This window comes from Colias philodice, chromosome 10, assembly GCF_061535455.1.
Source record: "Colias philodice isolate Cphi_HAF_F1 chromosome 10, ilColPhil1 Martin Lab GWU primary, whole genome shotgun sequence".
NCBI classification, from domain to species: domain Eukaryota; kingdom Metazoa; phylum Arthropoda; class Insecta; order Lepidoptera; family Pieridae; genus Colias; species Colias philodice.
In genome coordinates, this window is record NC_143095.1 from 10,356,172 (window position 1) to 10,370,624 (window position 14,453).

The window sequence follows — 14,453 nt, forward strand, 5'->3', positions numbered from 1 at the left end:
ATTTATAGTTTTATATTACTCGTATTAAACTCCTATAACATAGTATCACAAAAAATTGTCTAAGCTTGATTTTATATTACACTAGCTTTCCGCCCGAGGCTTCGCCCGCTTTATTGTTAATAATAATAAATTATTTACTAAAACCTTCCTCTTGAATCACTCTATCTATAAAAAAAAACACATCAAAATTCGTTGCGTAGTTTTAAAGATTTAAGCATACAAAGGGACATAGGGAAATAGGGACAGGGAAAGCGACTTTGTTTTATACTGCATAGGCTATTTTTCAATTCAACCAATTATTTCATGATTTCGCCTCATTGCAAGCAGTTTAGGTACCAGTGTATATTAGACTCCTACCGACTCTGCGTATCATCTAATTTTCAAAGGAACTTTTGAAATATCCTAACTAACATTATAAATGCGAAAGTGAGTAACTTCTGTCTGCATGTCTGTCTTATCTTCAAGCTTCAACCACTAAACCGATTTGGTCTTTGGATGAAATTCGGTACCTGCAAGATAGCTTGTGACCTGAGAAAAGAAATAAGATAATAAGCCCTTGACTACGCGATCAAAGCCGCAGGCATCAGCTATATATAACGTAAAAGTAGTTTTAGCACTAAATATATCTTGTTTACTGAAAGGCATACGTTTACAAGGTAAACACTAAAATTGAGCAGACACGCCTACAAAGATAAATTCCTGCCATTCTCGGAACTACAGCCGGCCATTGCTTTAATTAAATTCATGTCTACGTCAACGTTCATTCATGGTTTCTTACTAGAAGTTTATGTTGTTTTTATTTATGTTGCTACAGGAAATACCATTTTGCTACCGAAATGTATATAACAATGCAGGTATTAACAAAAAGTCTTAATTTAGTAATAGAATGTAATAAAAAACAAACCTCTTTTATCTGACTTTTACTACTACTATCTATGTTCAGAACTTCAACTACATACATTGTCTAAGATTTAATCAAGGCAAGAAAACTTCCGCAAGAAATGTCCGACAGTCTGTCTGGCAGTAGCTTGCAAGTCTAATTCCGCGATTCCACCTGCAAGTATTCCACCTTGCAAACTGCTGTCGAACGACAGACATACTGTTGGACATAAATTGCACAAGTTTTCTTGCAGATGGAAATGCGGCCTAAGCAAGAAGCTTTTTTTATCCCTTTCACACCAACTTGCCAATTTAGGTGTGAAAGGGATAAAAAAACATACAGGCGTTATTCAACGTCATATTTTCTTGTTACAAATTAATGTTCATAGTGCAATCTCCAGTGTATTAGATATAAGCTTCTTGGGCCTAAGATATACCATAAACATGATCTGCTTGTCTAGTCTAGTCAGATCGACTTCAACTGTATTGGGTTATATCATCGGTCTAAAATACAGCAATAGCAAAGATCAAAAAACTTTAAAAATGTCTCTAAAGCATTTATATCATGATATTGTACATAATAATAAGCTAATATTGTGACATAAGACATACATAGAGAACGTGCTGATTACAATTTTTCTTGCAGGATGTTGCCATTATGTAAACATTTGAAGACTGCTTGCCTAATCACGGTTTCAAATTGCTTGTGTGGCGTTTGTGTATACTTAGTAGTTAAATTTACGGGATGCTTAACTCTAAGTTGCAATTAGATGAGTTTGAGAGTTGAGTGGCGTTTCAGCATTCGACTAAGAGATAGTTAAGGGCCATAAAGAAAGAAGATGTTGTTAGAAAGACATTAGGTTTAGTTACATTAGGTTTTAAAAATTAATTTATGTTCCTGAATAATTATTAATTGTAATTTTTGGGTTGAAATAAAACAAAATTATGCTTCAAGTCTTTTATTTGATAAATAACCGTGTACACAATAATTTTAAATACAAATTAAGCTATCTTTGGTACATCTCTTAATAAATAACATAATATTATTAACATTTCGTAAAAAATTGGATTTGATTTAAAATCTTTATTTTATTCACACAATCAATATAATATTATAGGTATCAATTTATATAACATTAAAAAATTGTTTTAAATATACTTAATATTAAAGAGTTGATTCAATATGCGTTTATCGTACTTACATTTAAGTATTTCAACATTGAAAATTATAATTTAATAAATAATTTTATATCTACTTAAAAGTTAAAATGTATATTTACAGTATGATATTCTTAATGGTTCTAGGGATATTCAATACATGATCTGTAAGCGCCTAGATATAAAAGTTTAAGCCGATAGAGAACGAAAATTTCATACATAACATTTGTAAACTTTATAAAACCTCTTCCTACGGCTACACAGTGACAAGTATTAAACCCTTATGTTTTCAGGATTAGGCATCCTACAAAACGACATTTGCGAACTTGATGAAGAGAAGGATAAATCGTCAATCACTTACTATAATAGATAGTAACCATAGACAACTTATAGATACTTGTTACATGAACACTGTCACCAATCAGCAACAAGTTTTACAAGCAATTTTGAACTCTATCTACTAGTAAATAACGTCCATATTTGCTAATGGAAATGCGACCGCACGGATAGAGCGCGGACGGGCGCGCCGTTCGTCCGTCGAACTGACGTCAGCGATGACGTCGTCACACGCCGACTGACGCTTGTACTCGACGTGCCGCGACGCGTCATACCGTTCATCACCATGAGATCTGGAAATGGAATTTGTTATTATTTGTAGTAGTACGATTCGATGTAGAGTTTTTGAGACTAAGTAGGTATCTGATAATAAAACATAATATTTTATACTAGCTTTCCGCCCGCGGCTTCGCCCGCTTTGTCTAAAACCTAATAATAAATTATATACTAAAACCTTCCTCTTGAATCACTCTATTTATTACAAAAAAACGCATCAAAATCCGTTGCGTAGTTTTAAAGATTTAAGCATACATACAGTATTTTTTCCAGTGAAGAAAAATGGGCCTGAAACTGATTTTGTCCAGCGCCATAATATTCTCACTGGATATACTGCTATAATTAATAAATTATCACTGAAAGTTCTTTCTGATTTTAGGGCGTTTAACCAAACTAACAATGACATGTTCGTACCTTGAACTAGGTACATACCTCATATTATCACAGAATACATAAAAGTAGGTATTCGTTACTACGAATGGAGACAATTCATTATTTTATTAAACGTTAATTAAGAACAAATATTTGAGTCGGGGTGTGATTGTGGACTGAAGTTATTAACGGATGAATGAAATATTTACTTTATATGAATTAAAAAGCTTTATTTAAGAATTATTAATTATTGGCTGCTCATCCCGCCTCCGTTCCTATATTAAGGTTCCTATAGACTTTTTTGTTGTTTTTTACTGCTCTTGCTTAATAATATTTCGAACCTATATCTAATAATTACGTAATATGCCATAATATATCTATAAAAGGTAAGGTAGGTTTGTATATCATCGACATCAATACTGCTATTATGATATTTGAAGTACTACTACTATATGAGTTTGAGTTTTATTCTCGTCTCCTGAAGGCCTGTCGAAGCAAGGTCTTAGCCTACTTTCCCGTTCTTTCTAAGTCATTTAGAAGTCCTTAACTTAAAAGTTTACAAGATAAGATTAGCTTTGAGTTTCATTTTCTAATACATAGATATAAGAATAATTAAATAATTGAAATAACCTTTGATCAGATAAAACAATATTAAGTGGAAATAGTTTTTCAAACTTTTCTAATAAAACATGAACTGCTATTGTAGACCCTCAAAGTACCCAAATTAAAACGAGAATACTATTAAAAAGTTTTAGATTAGTTGGGATTTAATTTTATGTACCTACAATGTGGTTGTTTCTCTAATACTTTTTAATTAAATGTTTCCTTCGCTATTCAACACCTTATTTTATCTGTTCTGCGGGTTTAACCTCTGTGCGATCCCGGTTACTCTTTTGTCTTTATACTCTCTAATGAATAGAAATAAAGCACAAATGAATTTAAACATCAGAATTCTATCAAAATCTTTATTTAAGGGTTCGTCGATCAATAGATTTTTGAGAGCAACTTAAAAAGTCGGTTCTGAGACCCGATCAATGCAATAATGTAGATACATTATTGCATTGATGCAAGACTGTAGATACAGTCTTATCTAAACTATTGGTAAAGGAAAATATCATGTGGAATCCGTCATGGAATTAAAAAGTTCGAAGACATGTGACATCTACTACACTACATCCAACACTTGGCCAGCGTTGTGGATAGCCTGCACCCTAATAGGAGACCTATGTCCCAGCAGTGGAATTATAGATATGGACTGATAATGATGGTGTTCAAAGCATTCATTATAAATTTTGATCATTAGTACATGGACATAGAATTTAGTGCAAACGGAACAATATGTTAGTTGTGGTCAATATTATTGGTACAAATATTACCGCATTTCTCTTAATTGAATGTCGAACATCAGCAATTAAGACGATACACAAAAAAAAATCCACTGCTTGGCGGGCGGAGTCTAATAGCTCGCTATCGCGAACGCGGGTGTGCGCGAAGTCATTCTTTGCAATCTCGCCGCGCTGCCGCTGGTCGACTCGGGACAAACATGTATGGAGTCGTCATACAGTTATAATATTGTTATACATATATTTAATTGTTGATTTATTGGTTTTATTTTCTTGCTTATAAACAAATAATCTTCTTTTTAACAACTACTTAGACATTATTAATAATTATTATTATTTCGTAATGTTTACTTTATTAAAAAATAATACAGGTTATAAATAATCTTTAAAATAACAAAAGATATTGTTACTCTGAAAAAATGAAATGGTATTCAATAACGCGGACTACTGAATTGATTTAGATAGAATTTGATGCTGACGTAGATATTACGTCATGCCCAGAAATGAAAGGTACTATTTCTGAAAGAAGTTATAAACCCTAATTCTTCTCAGTCAAAGTCAAGAGTGGAAGATATCACTAATACAGTAAAACTGATGCGAAACTTTGGACGTTAATTTGTATATTTTTTTGTTAGTTGTTACTTAATCACGTCAAGACTACATTACCAATTTTGATAAAATATAGCTAATTGCCTGGATTTACACATAGGATACTTTTTATCCGAACTGAACACTTCTGTGGGATAAAACAGGATTCACGATATAACCTAATTCCACGCGGGCAAAGCCGCGGTCGGAATGATATTTTTTTAAATAAAAAAATTGTTTAAAAAAAACACAAAATATATTGACGCATATATTTATTTTTTGCACTCTATTATAATTGTAATTATTCATTACAAATAATCAAAATAAAATAGCCAGAACAAAGTTAGGCCCTGGTAGGGTAGGTACTAGGTAGGCAGGTACAGCAATGTGAGACGAATACTGGCTTATTTATACCAATAATAATGTATTATAAACATTAAATTAAGTTTAATTTCTAACAACAAAAATACATAATATTAGCTAATGTGAAAACGAATCAACAAATCATCCCACAACAATGAAATGTGCACACAAATATTCATCCAAATCGGTTCATGTGATTAGGAGGAGTGACTGCAGCGCCATCTTCCGGGCCCAATTGTGTTTCCAGATCACCCAGGAACTCAATTTAATTTAAACCATTAAACAATTTAAACAATTTATTTATTGGTCAGCATGGCGGTGTGGTCACAAACATTTGGAACTTCCCTTTTAAGTCATATAGACCTGTAGTAGGGAAGTTCCCTCTTCCTCACTGAAATATAGCTAGGTGCATGCTAACAATACAACACAAAAAAAAATTATTTAACTTAATATGTACTAAGAAATAATAAATATATAAATAAATAAATATAAATACTCAATTTTATATACTTACACAAAATTTTTCGAAATGAAAACTCACATTACTATGTAAATATGAATATAAACCTGTTTTAGTACTAAGCAATTTCCCGCACAGATATCAACATCAAATTCTTTATACAACATACTTATCTACCACCTAACTAATAAGAAATGTAATTCTTGAAATTTTTTCGTATTTTTTTTAAATATAATACTACTCCAATGAGCTCCTGTTCCACATTACAGTCCACCATACTTCCACTAAGTTCACCATGATTTTTTATTTCTTTGCACTTTGTTGCTTTTTGCTAAAAATGGAATCATGCGATAAAACCAGTAGAGCGTTGATAACATACATTTTTGACTGAATAAAGGTACTTACGAAGGAGTGGGTTCACATTGTGAACAATCAGTGGGTTTATTTTCCATCTGGATTCCGGATTTCTGAAAAGATTATCTATGCTATGCATGAAAAAATCTTACACATTCGTTATGTACTTAAAACAGGGGTACATATCAAACATCGTCTATAAAACAATTATCATCAAATTTAAAATAAAACCAACTTACTTCATTAATTTGTTCCAATTGTAAGCATTCTTTTTCCTCCAACCTTTATGTTTCTTCTTCTTATTTTCTTTATTGTCCCCATTTGTCTCATTTTGTCTTATCGTGTTGTCACCCTTTGTTACGATTGCGCGAGCGACACAAGTTCCCCGTGTGACGGCCGTAGCGGGAATGACTCGTGCAGCGATCGGGGTGGGAAGGTACAGGGCGGCTCTCGCTATATTGGCTGGTCGCGCGCTAATTTCAAGTATTTCTTGTTTATTTCAAATCCATCGCATATTTCAAAATTCTAACTCGGTAGACGTATAGGTTGTATATTTTATAGTTAATATCCAAAAAGTCGTAACTTTACGTTTGTTATTTTGAAGATGCCAGAGATTAAAAAAAAATAACAATGAGAACTTTGTAATTTTTTTCTATCGAGAAAATATCATGGAATCATGTTTCTAAAACGATAGACGTATTGTGTTACTATTGAACTTTCTTGTCAAGAATTTTCATCACGACAACTTTGTTAATATAAAAATTACGAAGGTTTGAAAAGGGCCGTAAATGTTAGAAAAATTAATTCATCCCCTTAACCGTTGCCAACAACAAGAAATCTTTTAGGTGTGTTTACAAAAATTTATTCGATACTTGCATTGCTCCGCTCCTATATTTTTCCTCGATAAATGGACAGATAGTCCATAATTAACAGTAAAATAATTGCACGCCTCATAAGCGAAGCGTTGAGGTGGGTACTACTGTCACTTCGCGCAAAACATCTGATTTTTCAAACTTAAAATGTCTTTATGTATCATACATTGCACTTGTAAGATAATACATACACACACATATTAAGAAAAAACACTATTTTTAACATTCATGATATTTTTGATGTCATTTTTGTTATTTAAACTAGTTAAAAAACAGTTTAAAAAAGTTCTGTCTTGGACGTCCGTGTGTCTGTATGTGCGGAGGATTTTCTTGTTAACACGATAGCGACCGAAATACTTTACTAATCGAGTCTTTTGCACGCCTCATAAGCGAAGCGTTGAGGTGGGTACTACTGTCACTTCGCGCAAAACATCTGATTTTTCAAACTTAAAATGTCTTTATGTATCATACATTGCACTTGTAAGATAATACATACACACACATATTAAGAAAAAGCACTATTTTTAACGTTCATGATATTTTTGATGTCATTTTTGTTATTTAAACTAGTTAAAAAACAGTTTAAAAAAGTTCTGTCTTGGACGTCCGTGTGTCTGTATGTGCGGATCCTTTTTCTTGTTAACACGATAGCGACCGAAATACTTTACTAATCGAGTCTTTTTTTCTCTTACGCTTGAGTATGCTCAGGAATAGAACCCTTTCATTTTTCAGGGTCTGATTCGATGTGGTTTAATTGTTATTAAATAAACAAAAATAATAATTAATAAATAATTATTAAAAAAAAATTATGAGGCGTGCACTTTTGGATTTTCCAAATTTATTTTTTTCTCTTACGCTTGAGTATGCTCAGGAATGGAACCCTTTTATTTTTCAGGGTCTGATTCGATGTGGTTTAATTGTTATTAAATAAACAAAAATAATAATTAATAAATAATTATTAAAAAAAAATTATGAGGCGTGCACTTTTGGATTTTCCAAACTTTTTTATAAAACGGACACGTGTTTTCGGAGATTAACGCGTTCAAGCAAAAAAAAATTCTTCATCTTTATAATATTAGTATAGATTATACTGGACAGATAAATCTGTTTTAACAAAGAACATATTTCTAGGAATAATTGGATGTATTTTATTGCTCTGTTGTAAGAATATTTATTTTCTTTGTCGATCAAATTGTATCGATATTACCACATGATACTAAAAGTATCTATTAGGTATTTTTTTTCCAATCTCTCTTTTTTACCGGCACATGTTATGTCTATGGGAAATTAAAATACCTGCCTTAATTATGTTAAGTTTTATCAGTACATTAAAAACCCTGAAATAAAATTAGTTTCGTGGTTTACCATAAGGTTACGAATATCTCACACATAAATGTGTATAGTGCCTAATTTTTTTTATGAATAATAATATGAGCTGATCCAACCATCTTTGCGCGCCTAAAACTCACAAAGTTTAAATTGTTTTAACTTTTCTGAAAATTTCCCATTCTCTGTGCTTATCATCTTAGTATGTTCTGAAAAATTATTATAAAGAAAAAGTTTTTTCTTTTACTGTATTTTGATGAAAATTTTAAGAAAAATAAATAATAGGTCATATTAGTTTATCTCTACTGTTTATCGCAAACATCAATTAGGTAGGTTCTACCAATTAGGTCTATTATTTTATCCTAATGATGTTTCTATGCATCAATTAATAAGTGTCTACTCAATTACATTATTCCAATTATCTCAAAGCTATTAGGTGTTATTATTTAGGCCAGTGACTAAGCTATATAAAAAGGTAAAATTTAAGGCATTTACCCGACTGCAAAAGAACAAGGGTTATGATTTTCGAGTGAATGTAAGTATATATTTTATTTGTCACGGATTTTTATGTGTCGTTTTTAATCGTCAGTTTTAACTGTTTGTTATTATATCGTAATACGTTAAGGGTGTAACAAAATATTGTAAGATAGTGAGTACATAATATTATTATCGTTTGTAAAATATTCTTAAAAATGTCTTGTTGAGGTCGGAACTAAAGCAATTATGTTAAAAGCTAATCGACTTGTCTTGATAGTCGTAAAGAATAAGAGTTTTGTTTTTCATAAATTATGCCTTTAGTACTACTAATATAAAATATTACTTGTTTTTCTATTTGTTTCAGTGACAAATAAAATATTTTCATAAATGTCAAATTTAATTTTTAGGTCATTTTGCAGTATAACGTAAAACACCTCTTATTTTAATTTTCCATTTAATTATAAATATATTTCGACGTTCGAATGAGTCTTTATGATATATGTATATATATATATATCAAGTATCATATCTTAATATACTAACTGTGCTCCGCGGTTTTACCCGCATTGCTCTACTCCTATTGATATTATCCCGATGATGTATTAAGCCTTCCTCGATAAATCTATTAGATAAATAATTTTTCAAATCGGACGCGTGGTTTCTGAGGATAGCGCGTTCATGCAAACAACACAAACAATCTCTTCAGCTTAATAATGTTATCAATATTTCTAATATACCTATAGATACAAAAGTTTTTCTTTTATATCATTAGGTGTAAAACAAATTCCGTGTTTAGTTACTACGAGCGAAGTAGCTACCATTTAGTCTAGTGCAGAGAGCCGAGAGGAATATGCATGGAATGCATAATTTCAACTTAAATATAAGTTTGTTAACTCTGCGATGTGGTTTACGTTAAATTGTGACACATTGCAGGAATGTGAGATTTAGTTTAGTTTTTGGCTTAAATGAAAATCCTTGAGAGAGACATTTTTTATAACTACTTTTAGGGCTGATTTTTCAATCCTTGGTTAATACTTATTCGTCGAGTAACGTAAACTACCATACCGTATTTGACAGTTTACGGGTGACATTTTAATATTATCGTGTAATACTTTATTGGGCGGATAAGTTTTAACCATGGATTGAAAAATCGGCCCTAATTCAAACTCAATATTCAAACTCATCTCTTACATAGCTACAAAAGTTTTTTTCACATTTATTTATTCAATTAGACTTCTTCTAGAAGCACTTTTGAATTGTCATACTTAACTTATTTTAACATTTACCAATCTCAAGGCACTGAATTTTTTTGAAAGAAACAGCTTGAACAATATAGTTTTTTTAAATACAACAGGATAAAACTCTTTAGCTTTATAAATTATATTAAAAAAAAACAAGATTTCTAAATAGTATCAAAGGTAGCTTATCACGCAAACATAAAATTAATGTTCAATCACTAAGTTACATGGTCTATTAGCAAAGCCATCAATCACTATTCTAATAATCGGCAATCAATAAAAAAATGTTGTGTGGTTTTATGAAACCACGGTAAAAGTGAAACTGTTCGAACGGTTCCGAACACTGCTTTGTGTAGCGCATGTTGCGTGTCGGTCGGCTGCCGAGTAGGTATACCTACTCGGCAGCCGCGATACACGCGACATGCGCTACACAGACTAAAAAGTTTGAGACGATGTAATAAAAGTTTCACTTTAAAACTCATTATATAAATAAGACTACCTTTTCGCCCGCGGCTTCGCCCATTTTGTGTAATACCTAATAACTTATATACTAAAACCTTCCCCCAGAATAACTCTATCTATTAAAAAAAAAAAACAAAATTTGTGACGTTATTTTTAAGATCTAACCTATATGTGTACCGACTTTATTTTATGCTAACTATGAAGTGAGGTCTATAAAAGACGTCACTATTTATATGAGAAAGACAAATACCTAGTACGTGACCGAATCTATTGTATTAGTATTAAGCATGGCAATGCTTAATACTAATACAATGGCTCATGGCAATGAGCCATCTAGCGTAATTGATATCTCTTAAGAAGGGGTATAAAGCAAAATTACCAATCTTCTATTAGATGATACGTGTAATATTCAAGACCAAATCTAAAAAATAAAATATATATCAAACTAGATGATATTTTCGAGGATTCTGTTTGAACAAAAACATAAAATATTAAAATTGACTCAAAATTGAAATTGATCGATCTATAAGTACCTACATGTAAAATGTTAGCTATACCTAATAGAAAAAAAATACATTCCGATATAGACCAAATTGGTTGAGCAGTTTTTGTATAATAGAGCAAATGACCTAGAGTCGAAAAATCTATTCGTATTTCGTATATAATTTTGATATATAAAAGCTTTTCATTAAAAAGTTTTCATCGATATGAATATATGTAATTTATTTCGTTCATAGTCGGTAGTCCCAATAATGAAATGTTGAAAAATCTAGATAGAGACTGATATTTTACTCACAAATATATTATTCTGTCCGTAAACTAAAATAATTTGGTGTAGGATTAGAAATTAATGATGATTCGCATTAGAAAAGGAAAAGTGGAATTGAGTTTCATTCTACTACAACCGAGGTGAAATTATTCACTATTGTGATACAATATATCGGCACCGGCTTGTTAGACATTTTTCAATCTAAAAATCGCAAAAATCCTTTCAGTCCTTCTTGAGTTATACGTAAAGATATTTCTTCTTTCGACTTATTGCTTTAAAACTAAATTATTTACCTGACAAAGGAACATCATCGCTGGGGCAGGGCGGCTGATCTGTGCGCGACCGGAGTATGCAGCTCAGAGCCTGTTAATGATAATTCTCTTATTATTATAGCTATCTAAAGTATGAAAAATCCTTCAAGAGTTCAATCTTTGGAAGGGCATGAGCGTAATACGCGTCGACCAGGCTTCTTAAGAACATGTTGCAATTCATAAAGGAAATCGTGACAATGGAAATAGACCCATAGCCGTGACCCTTGTAGTACAATAATTTTACTTTTTAGCAACAATATTTTGCTTTTAGCCACCATAAGTGAAATATGTTCATAAGAAACGATAAGTGAAATCTTGATATTTATTGGGTCCATGGTGAATGAAACGAAATCTCAACGACACGAAACTTCCAATAATGTTCCTTCCAATCTTCTTCTTATATATAAAAATGAATCGCAAAATGTGTTGGTAAGCGCATAACTCGAGAACGGCTGAACCGATTTCGATAATTCTTTTTTTATTATATTCCTTGAAGTACGAGGATGGTTCTTATGTAGAGAAAACGTAAACATGTACCACGGGCGAAGCCGGGGCGGACCGCTAGTAATCCATAATTCTATCCAAATTTAGGTGCTACTTCACGAGATGTTTTAAATCAAGATTACTTTCTAGAATCCCGGCGGTAGCACGGGTTCAAGTAGCACTAGATGATGGATTTGTAGCAGACATACAACGTAAAAGATACCAAGAATATTATCTGCTGGAAGCCTGTTGGTAGCGGTTCCGCGAGTTCAAGTAGCAGTGGACCAGTAGATCATAGGTTGCAGATAAACAACATAATAGATAACATAAATATTACCTGCTGGAAGCCCCTTCGGTAGCGCGAGTTCATGTAGCAGTAGATGATAGGATTGTAGCAGCAGTGCGACATCGCCAGCCAGTGGCTCGCGAACCACACGTACGGCATCCCGGGCCACATCGCCCAGTCTACATCTTCCTCATGTATGGTCCAGAGAATCTGGTAAAATATAAAAAAAATAAAATAAAATTTAAATGTTCAGACAATTGGTAATTGCTTGAAAAGGAAATGGAAATAGAATCTCCATCAATTTGATTGGAAATACTTGTCAAACCTCCATTGTTTTTGGAAACCTTATCCTGAACCAGTAATTTGATTAAAATTGAAAGGAGTGATGACTTGAAAATTCGATTTACATAGAAAAATATTGGGGTCAGAGATGTAACAATTCGACTTGTATATTAAGGTAGGTATACTTTTTCGTATAAAATATGTATTTAAATTAATTATTTAATTAGCTGGAACTAAAAATAAAAAAAAACCTTAGCTAAAGCCAGTCTAAGAATACTTTATTAGAAAAGAGATGTTTAAATAAAAAAACGGCGAAGGACTCGATTCAAAAGAAGTCATATTAAATAAGGTAATGATAAACATAATAACATTTTTTCCATTGTAATGAAAATATTTTTTTAATTTTTATTTTCTTTTTCTAGGAACTACAACAAGATTAAAGTCTACCATAGTTTCTGGAGATGAAAAATTGAACTAGACAGATTTAATTTTGGGAAAAATTCGTTCAACATAGACATTAATATCTGAGAAGAAAATTTAACAAAAAATAAAAAACTGTTTTCGTGTTACCTTTGTTTTATTGACCTATTTTTTGACATGTAATTACCTATATGAATTTATTAAACTAAAAGTATGATAGAGCCAAAAAAAATGTTATAATATGAAATCAGAGTCATCCCTTTTTGACTCGACGAACTTTTCAGGATTTGGACCAATAATTTTCCTGTTTTACGAATGTTTTTCAACAAACACGGGAATATTTTCTTAGTTTTACACGAATCTTATGTAAACGATTGTGGATAATTGAACAAACGGTCGGAAAAAAATAATCCCTGAAGCGACCCTTTTGTCACGGATCTTTGTGATAGGATCAATAATAATTACATATTATTTATTATTCCGTATTTCATCGGATCAAACTAGAGCTCTAATGAAATGTGATATTGGTTTGAAAATAATGTCAATTATTATCTCGATACACACGTGTAGCTTGTGAAAGATTAATAAATTGTAGGTAGGATCAATTGTTACAGAAGCATTTTTTTAAACGATTTTATAGTACCAATGTACTGAATGAAAAAATACCTGCTTTATTTGCACCAACAAACAATACGAAAAAATACATACAAAACATACACGTACAAAAAGGCGGCCTTATCGCTAAAGCAGCGATCTCTTCCAGGCAACTTTTAGTCGAGGATCATGAGAATTACGTTTTATGATGAGGTTGATGGTGCAGAACACAAAAATCATTAAATAATTAAGTATAAGACTACACATAGTTATTATTTTTTATTCATAAATATTTGAAAACTTTGCTGTGGGTCCAACTCACGATCGATTTTTTTGCAGCATTTCAGTTTGACAACATATTTATTATACTTTTTTTAAGTTTCAAATATAAATTTCCGCAATTTCCGCATACCTACAATCCACGTGATTTTCGATGAAATTCCATCAGGTACTCGCTCTTTAATCTATTGGAATCCTGCTTCGTTACTTTGAAAAGCCTCCAAACATTTGGATTAGTTGAATAATAAATAAATCGAGGAAACGGTTAAGCTAATAAACACTTGGGCTGTACAGAATTTCGAGCGAGATTTAGGGCATCAAATTTCATACAATATTGTTTTACCGGTTCTGAAGTTCTATCCCTTTCTATCCATTAACATTTGTATTTTTGACGTGGGATGCTTTATAAACTGACTTCAGGAAGTGCCTACGTTCCACATTCAACAATTTTTTTAATATGTATCTTCATAGTTAAGAATAATGATATTATTATCTCGGATCAACTCGGTCGAAGCCGGGGCAAAC

The 14,453-nt window shown here is 31.9% G+C and overlaps 1 protein-coding gene and 1 long non-coding RNA gene across 3 annotated transcripts in view; both read right to left on the minus strand.

The window, feature by feature from the left end:
* Window positions 1–2,427: 2,427 nt before the first annotated feature.
* Window positions 2,428–14,453, minus strand: part of LOC149485441 (RYamide receptor-like) — a 61,186-nt gene continuing 49,160 nt past the window's right edge. For both annotated transcript variants that reach the window (XM_089700314.1, XM_089700315.1), the window contains exons 5-7: window positions 12,405–12,563; window positions 11,567–11,636; window positions 2,428–2,666 (exon numbers count right to left, since the gene is read on the minus strand). In XM_089700314.1, the coding sequence (XP_089556440.1) occupies window positions 2,521–2,666; window positions 11,567–11,636; window positions 12,405–12,563 (375 nt within the window). In that variant the 3' untranslated portion in view covers window positions 2,428–2,520. The remainder of the gene's footprint in view (window positions 2,667–11,566; window positions 11,637–12,404; window positions 12,564–14,453) is intronic.
* LOC149485442 (uncharacterized) lies at window positions 5,969–6,924 on the minus strand. Its single transcript, XR_016316227.1, has 3 exons — window positions 6,369–6,924; window positions 6,181–6,242; window positions 5,969–6,106 (listed from the first exon to the last, which is right to left on the minus strand). It is a non-coding gene; the product is annotated as an uncharacterized LOC149485442 (long non-coding RNA).